This window comes from Scyliorhinus canicula, chromosome 4 (assembly GCF_902713615.1).
Source record: "Scyliorhinus canicula chromosome 4, sScyCan1.1, whole genome shotgun sequence".
NCBI classification, from domain to species: Eukaryota; Metazoa; Chordata; class Chondrichthyes; order Carcharhiniformes; family Scyliorhinidae; genus Scyliorhinus; species Scyliorhinus canicula.
Window position 1 is genome coordinate 175,293,264 of NC_052149.1, and position 8,761 is coordinate 175,302,024.

The 8,761-nt window shown below is 45.2% G+C and overlaps 1 protein-coding gene across 7 annotated transcripts in view; it reads right to left on the reverse strand.

The window, feature by feature from the left end:
- The window catches only part of fbxo38 (F-box protein 38), a 78,251-nt gene extending 71,584 nt beyond the window's left edge, over nucleotides 1-6,667 (reverse strand). For 2 of the 7 annotated variants that reach the window (XM_038795589.1, XM_038795582.1), the window contains exons 1-2: nucleotides 6,178-6,251; nucleotides 2,094-2,304 (exon numbers count right to left, since the gene is read on the reverse strand). In XM_038795589.1, coding sequence (XP_038651517.1) covers nucleotides 2,094-2,221 — 128 coding nt within the window. In that variant the 5' untranslated portion in view covers nucleotides 2,222-2,304; nucleotides 6,178-6,251. Of the gene's footprint in view, nucleotides 1-2,093; nucleotides 2,305-6,177; nucleotides 6,260-6,530 lie in introns of those variants that run through there. The other 5 variants (XM_038795588.1, XM_038795586.1, XM_038795585.1 and 2 more) reach the window with 5 other exon arrangements.
- Between the last annotated feature and the right edge of the window lie 2,094 nt (nucleotides 6,668-8,761).

Genomic DNA, 8,761 nt, shown 5'->3' on the forward strand with positions numbered 1-8,761 from the left:
GCTGGAATCTATTATAAGGAGGTTACAGCTGGACACTTCAAAAATCTCAATGCAATCAGGCATGGTCAACATGATTTTGCCTGAGGGAAATCACATTTGATGAATTTTCTTTTAACAAATTCAGCGTACCCAATTATTTTATATTTTTTTCCAAGTAAGGGGCACCCACGCAGCACTGGGAGAGTATGCAAACTCCACACAGTTACCCGGGGCTGGGATCGAACCCGGGTCATCAGCGCCGTGAGGCAGCAGTGCTAACCAGTGCACCACTGTCCTGCCCCCATGTTTGACTAATTTATTAAGATTTATTTGAGGAATAATAATCTTTACTGTCAGAAGTAGGCTTACATTAACACTGCAATTAAGTTACTTTGAAAATCCCCCAGTCGCCACATTCCGGCACCTGTTCGGGTACACAGAGGGAGAATTCAGAATGTCCAATTCACCTAACCAGAACATCTGGGGCTGATTTAGCTCATTGGGCTAAATCGCTGGCTTTTAAAGCAGACCAAGCAGGCCAGCAGCACGGTTCGATTCCCGTATCAGCCTCCCCGGACAGGCGCCGGAATGTGGCGACTAGGGGCTTTTCACAGTAACTTCATTGAAGCCTACTCGTGACAATAAGCGATTTTCATTTTTCATTTTCATCTTTCGGGACTTTGTGGGAAGTGGTGTGGGAAGAAACCGGAGCATCCGGAGGAAGCCCACGCAGACACAGGGAGAACGTGCAGACTCCGCACAGACAGTGACCCAAGCCAGGAATCGCGCCTGGGACCCTGCCACTGTGAAGCAACAATGCTAACCACCTTGCTACTGTGATAAGCAGTATGAATAAAGAGAAAACTGTGGATGTGTTCCATTTAGATTTTCAGGAGACATAGGACAGGGTGCCACAACAAAGGTTACTACACAAAACAAGAGCGTATATTGCAGGTAGCAACATATCAGCATGGATGAAGAATTGGTTAGCTACAGCAAAGAGTTGACATGAATGGGTCATTTTCAGGTTGGCAGGATGTGACAAGTGGAGTGCAACAGGGATCAGTGCTGGCGGCCTCAACTATTTACAATCTACGTCAGTGATTTAGATGAAGGGATCAAACATATATTATAACATGAATACAAATATATAAATAAATTTGCTGATAACACAAAGACAGATAGGAATTGTTTGGTTATTGCACTGGAAGTGGAATATAACTAGTTGGGACAAGACATTGGTGAGTCCACATCAGGGGCTGGATTCTCCGCTGGCGGGATGCTCTGTTTTGCCGGCAGGCCGGGGGTTTCCAGACACGTGGGGCTGCCCCACAATGGGAAACCCCATTGACCAGCCGGCTTAACGGAGCATCCTCCGGCGTGCTGAAACAGAAACGTGGTGCAGCGGGACGGAGAATGCAGCCCCTGAACTATTGTGTAGTCTTGATTTCCTTATCTGCATGAGAAACAGTTCATGGAAGGTTCACTCAACTGATACCTGGGATAAGATAGTTGGTTATCTTATGAGAAGTTGGACAGGTCAGGCCTACATCCATTGGAGTTAGAAGAATGAGAGCGGGACCATAACTTCAGAAGGCCCCAGTATCAGATTGGAAGGGAATTCCGCCCCTCCCCACTGACCTCCGATTTCGCCCCCCTCCCCGCCGATGTCAGATTCCGACCCCATCCCTGCCGACCGATGCGGATTGCCACTCTGCAGAAGTTCACTCTGCGGAAGTTCAGGCCAGTGGTATTATTTAAATACACAAGATCCTGAGGGAGCTTGGATGATGTTTCCCCTTGTGAAAGACATCAAAACTAGGGCAGACAATTTACAAATAAGGGGAATGCACTTTGCCAGACAACAGCAGAGACTGAGTAATTGAATATTTTTAAGGCTGAGGTAGTTAAAGAAATCAAAGGGCTGTCTGTCAGATTGAATGTCAGAGCACGCGGGGTAGGGGGGCAAATGGCCGCCCGCACCCCTAACTAGTGTGTTTGGGAGAGGGGTGGGGGCAGAAAGTGAGAGAGAGGGACACCAAGCCGAACACACACAAATTGGTTCCCCTCACAATAATGAAAAGGTGAAAAGACCTGAAAAAATCTGCACAGACCTGAATATATGACAGAGCACTTCATGTGAGAACTGATTCATATAGTCCCTCGGCTCATCTTGCTTTGCAGCTTCCCCTCCTTCATTCACGTTGGAGCACCTTTTGATGCTTTTCCGTCGGGGTCCCATCTTCAGTAAGTGTCTCCAAAGTGCGCTCCTTCCTGAAGTCACTACTTGTCCAAATATATCAAATCAAATTTTCAGAAATCAACCTGTTCCGACAAAATTTTTTTTTTAAATCTAAAATTGTCCCCAGATAATTAGGTAGTAATTAGTCATTGATCTGTTGTGCTTGGTACATGAACTCAAATCCCGTCAAGCTAGATAAAACTATTCTCTGTCGCCTGGCTGTAAGTAACCTATTTTAAATAAACTTGGACAGACCTTTTCTAATTGTCATGGGTTGACAGCACAGCGCTATCAATAATTCAGCACCAACTAGCAATCTCGGTCAAGAGGCCACGGTACAGCCTTTGATGAAATTGAAATATTTCACAATGATGCAGCAAGTTTTGAAGTTTCAAGTTGTTGGGCATAGTTTATTCTGTATCCAAGTGCATTTGTTGACCTGGGAATATTTTCTGCTGATATCAACCAAAAGTGTTTTTAAAAAAATCATGGAAAAGTAAATGAAGCAGATTACACAATGGCTGCGAGTGATTGACAATGTTTATATCAATAATCAAGAGCCCCAAATCTAATGGCTAGTTTCAATCATCATGGAATGATTATTTTTGCCTCTCTGATAGCAAATGCCCATGAAGTCACTGTACACTTTTCTTGAATAGGCAGTATCATCCTCTATATGATCCATCATCTAATACACAGCATGTTTAAAATATGAATACACAATATGTAACCATTCTGAAAGGTTTCAATCCTCAGCACAAATGTCACTGAAGTGTCATGAATGATGCTACCAGTGCTATCCTACAGAGCTTTATTTACAAAAACATATTTTTCTCCCCTGCCCACTTAAAAATGGAGAGTTTACGTAGGGATATGTACATTAGAAATAAAGGAAATTAAAGGTCTCTTAAATTATATTTAATTTAAACAACCACATTAATTTACAGGGAAATTTCGAAAAATAGCAAATATGACCATGAAAATATAAGTGGGGATTGAATTTCTCATTTAATGAACATCTCAATACTGTGAAAAGTCAACCATTACGGAATCAAAAGTAGCATCGGGAATTTACGAGTACTGTCCAGTAATTGCAGTAGGTCTTTGCAATGTATTTTATTCATAAGGTTAATTTTTGATCTGTTTTTACAACTGCAAACCATTCATCTTGAAGTTTAACTGTGATTCCTTGTCCAACTGTTTCCATCTTAATTTTGATATTCTGCCAAATATAACTATTGACAGGTCATTCTTGTTCTATGGTTTTTCATTATCGACTTTAATGTTGTTACCTGGGATTCAGGCTGGTCTTGCAACCCTATTGATGCTTTTATATTGGGTTGATAGAGGATGGGGAGCAAAGAACAAAGAAAAGTACAGCACAGGAACAGGCCCTTCGGCCCTCCAAGCCTGTGCTGACCATGCTGCCCATCTAAACTAAAATCTTCCGGAGTCCATATCCTTGTTCCCATCCTATTCATGTATTTGTCAAGATGCCCCTTCTTCCCTGCTTCCACCACCTTCTCCGGCAGCGAGTTCCAGGCACCCACTACCCTCTGTGTAAAAAAACTTGCCTCGTACATCTCCTCTAAACCTTGCCCCTCGCACCTTAAACATATGCCCCCTAGTAATTGATCCCTCTACCCTGGGAAAAAGCCTCTGACTATCCACTCTGACTATGCCTCTCATAATTTTGTAGACCTCTATCAGGTCGCCCCTCAACTTCCGTCATTCCAGTGAGAACAAACCGAGTTTATTCAATCGCTCCTCATAGCTAATGCCCTCCATACCAGGCAACATTCTGGTAAATCTCTTCTACACCCTCTCTAAAGCCACCACATCCTTCTGGTAGTGTGGCGACCATAATTGAACACTATACCCAAGTGTGGCCTAACTAAGGTTCTATACAGCTGCAACATGACATGCCAATTTTTATACTCAATGCCCCAGCCAATGAAGGCAAGCATGCCGTATGCCTTCTAGACTACCTTCTCCACTTGTGTTGCCCCTTTCAGTGACCTGCACACCTAGATCTCTCTGACTGTCAATACTCGAGGGTTCTACCATTCACTGTATATTCCCTACCAGCATTAGGCCTTCTAAAATGCATTACCTCGCATTTGTCTGGATGAAACCCCATCTACCATCTCTCTGCCCAAGTCTCCAAACGATCTAAATCCTGCTGTATCCTGACAGTCCTCATCGCTATCCGCAATTCCACCAACCTTTGTGTCATCTGCAAACTTACTAATCAGACCTGATACATTTTCCTCCAAAATCATTTATATATACTACGAACAGCAAAGGTCCCAGCACTGATCCCTGCGGAATAACACTAGTCACAGCCTTCCAATCAGAAAAACACCCTTCCATTGCTCTCAGCCTCCTATGGCCGAGCAAGTTCTGTATCCATCTTGTCAGCTCACCCCTGATCCCATGTGACTTCACCTTTTGTACCAGTCTGCCAAAGGCCTTACTGAAGTCCATATAGACAACATCCACTGCCCTACCTGCATCATCTTTGTGACTTCCTCAAAATATCTTATCAAGTTAGTAAGACACGACCTTCCCGTCACAAAAGCGCGCTACCTCTCACTAATACATCCATTTGCTTCTAAATGGGAGAAGATCCTGTCTCGAAGAATTCTCTCCAGTAAATTTGCTACCACTGACGCAAGGCTCACCAGCCTGTAGTTCCCTGGATTATCCTTGCTACCCTTCTTAAACAGAGGAACAACATTGGCTATTTTCCAGTTCTCCGAGATATCACCTGAAGACAGTGAGGATCCAAAGATTTCTGTCAAGGCCTCAGCAATTTCTTCTCTAGCCTACTTCAGTATTCTGGGGTAGATCCCATCAGGCCCTGGGGACTTATCTACCTTAATATTTTTCAAGACATCCAACACCTCGTCTTTTTGGATCTCAATGTGACCCAGGCTATCTACACACCCTTCTCCCAGCATAACAAAGTTGGTGGCTATGAAGACATGCCTTCAGTAAGTCATTCTGGCCAGTTTACCATCCCTGAACCCAAGATCAGAGTGGCTTAGCACACATTGTCAATGAACAGAGACAATGGCAAGCCAATCCAATTGCAACAGGAAATCCCATGGAAACAATGGCATACCAGGCCACTTGGGAATAGGTAGGAAGAAATTAAAGCAAATTGAGCAAGTTATTGTCTGAACAACTGCCAGGACACTGATCAAAGATTAAATTAAAAAAGGGTTATCTACCTTCCAGGAGATGAACTCAGGGTTGAATCTTATCCCACTAAGACCCATCTATTCTTACACAGGAAACCAGTTCAACATTATTATACAGGGGCTAGCCTCGGAGCTGGATAGTGTAACTCAGAGCTCAACACCTTCACCGCCATCGGATGTTGACTGTCAGTAAGTCAAGAATCCACATCTCCAGGTCAGTTCAAGATGCTGACGTGCAGATCACTCGCCCATAGCAGCAGATTCAGACCAAGAAGCAGCTGCGAATGCAGAGCTGACATGGGAACTAACTGTAGGATAGCATGAGAGAAACTCAGTTTCAATAATGCAGGAAATCCCGGGAGGAGAGAATACTTTAAATTTAAACCTCCTCCTGTCTAGACTATATTTTCCGCTGCCCTCGGTTCTACAGCCCACATCAATGAAACTCTTCAGAAACAAGAAATGGAGGAGGTTCCTCTACAAAGCTCCACACACACAAACAAGGCCCCGGGTGAGAATTCACCCTCTCCTGAGAGAGCGCGGTTCAGCCCAAACCCCAGGGAAGAGGAGGCGACAGGAGAGGCCGCGGTGACATGGCCAGGCGGCCGCCCCGTTCCCCGGGGGATAAATCCGACTGGAATTCCTCAGCGGGGCCTGGCCGGTCTTCCCTGCAGGGGGAATGGGGTGGAAAAGTGAGAGAGAGAGAACGCTGGTTTGGTCCGGCCTAGATCCCGGCTGGGGCTCCCTCACCTTCGCAAACAGACCGTGTCCGCCGCCGCTGGACCGGGAACTGGAGTCCGGCAACATCAACATCCGCCACCTTACCCACAATCCCCCGGGCGCGCTGCTTACCCACAATCCCCCGGGTGCGCACCCATTACCCCCCACCCCCGCCCCGGATGCAATCTCCACGCGCCTGCGCATCAGCGACGACGGCCTCCGAGGCCAGAAAGCGGCGCCGCATTCTTATCGCTGTCCGCGTTTCAAGCTCATTCTCCTATTTCCTTTGGCTTCCAACGCGGGGCTCCCAATCGTCACTCACTTCATATCAAAATATACATCTATCTTGTTCTGCATGCTTTAAAAAAATACACAACACTCACATATTTCAATGTTTTTCGCAGTTAGTCAATCTCACTCTTTTGTTGCCACCTCAACTCTTTTATCTAATCTTCAATGCAAGGTAGGTCCATGATGGTCATTGTTGCCCGTGGTGCAGGTACAGCGAAAGGGATATGTCCCCTTTAATGCCAATAACATCAGGTTCTTCCTGTGGAATCACACCAACCTGATTGGCCGATAGTACTGTAGTCTCAGTAGCGCCAGCGGTGGCCAGGACTGGGAGTGCAAGCAATTTCTTCAGTTTTAGTTCTGGGGTACACGACCAGGTAAATGGGGGTGTCATTGTGGAGAGGTGAGGGGAGGCCCTGGTGGAGACCATTAGCGAGGGAAGACCTAGGGGGGGGGGGGAAAACACCTAATTGGAGGCACCTCCCCACTCCTTTGTGCCTGAGTCCCAACCAGGGTGACCTGCCGAGCTCTTCCCCCTGACCCGTAAGTCCAGGCAGTCCTTAAGTGATGAGGGTGTACACATTGCCCTCAGCCTTGCCAGCCTCACCTACAATTGAGGACAAGTCAGGTGCAGGCCAACCAGGAAATTCTACAGGTCCGCCCACCCAAATCCAAATACACTACATCTACTGGTACCTCTTCGACCCTGCTGTTACATCCTCAAAATAATTTTAATAAATTTGTCAAACACAATTTCCCTTTTACAAAACCATAGTGACTCTGCCTGATTATGATGTGGAGATGCCGGCGTTGGACTGGGGTGAGCACAGTAAGAAGTCTTAAAGTCCAACAGGTTTGTTTCAAACACTAGATTTCGGAGCACTGCTACTTCCTCAGGTGAATGAAGAGGTATTAAGGTTAGGGTAGGTTAGGGTACCCACCAGGTATGCGGTACATACTCGTGCGACTCATCCAACGTTCTCTACCTCATACGCTGCAGGAAAGGATGTCCCGAAGTGTGGTACATTGGCGAGACCATGCAGACGCTGCGACAACGAATGAACGGACATTGCGCGACAATCACCAGCCAGGAATGTTCCCTTCCAGTCGGGGAACACTTCAGCAGTCAAGGGCATTCAGCCTCTGATCTCCGGGTAAGCGTTCTCCAAGGCGGCCTTCAGGACTCGCGACAACGCAGAATCGCCGAGCAGAAACTTATATCCAAGTGCCGCACACATGAGTCAGCCTCAACCGGGACATGGGATTCATGTCGCGTTACATTCATCCCCCACCATCTGGCCTGGGCTTGAAAAATCCTACCAACTGTCCTGGCTTGAGACAATTCACACCTCTTCAACCTGGGGTTACGTCAATCTGGATTTGTAAAGATTTGATTGCCTGCAAATGCTCGCATTCTAAGCATTGTCTGGCATCTTTGAATTTGTCTATATATATGTTTCTAGAACATACCTCTTCATTCACCTGAGGAAGGAGCAGTGCTCCGAAAGCTCGTGTTTGAAACAAATCTGTTGGACTTTAACCTGGTGTTGTAAGACTTTTACTGCCTGATTATATCATTGATTTTCAAAATGTCCTGTATCTACCTCTGTAATAACAGCTTCCAGCATTTCCCAATGACAGATGTAGGCTAACCTATAGTTTTGTTTTTTTTGTCTCCTTTCTTCAATAGAGGTATTACATTTGTGGTTCCAACCTATTGTTACTTTTTAAGAATCTCGGCAATGTTGGAACATTATTACCAATGCACCCACTATCTCTGCAATCAGTTATTTTAAGACGCTAGTGTTATGGGCTAGGGTTTAGAGAACCGAAAGTGTATCATAGAGTTCACCTGACCCACAACTTTTAATAGATTGTGGTATGGGGAGCACACAGCCCACTCTACAGGTGGGGTGCAACAGAAATTGAAAAGTTTTTTTAAGCAAAACAATGTTTATTGTATTAACTCAAGTTAACCTTTTTAAAACATACAGTGAACATCTTAGCAACCATCAATTCAAAAACAACCCCTAAAGAATACAACACTAAGTAAACCTTTAAGCTTTCCTTTTAACATCCATAAGACTTTAAAAAAACTTTTAACAGAAGCACATCAGGTTAAAGTCACTACTGAGAGCAGTTATTGGTTTTAAATCAGCAAAGGATCGATTTACAGTCTTTAGATTACAGAGAGTGAGACTAATACACGCTCTGACTGTGACTGCAGCTATTCAGCTCTGAAAACGAAACTAAAAACTCACTCTGCAGCAGCCTGCTGAAAAATGAAAGTAAAGCAGACAGCCCAGCTCCACACATACTCTGA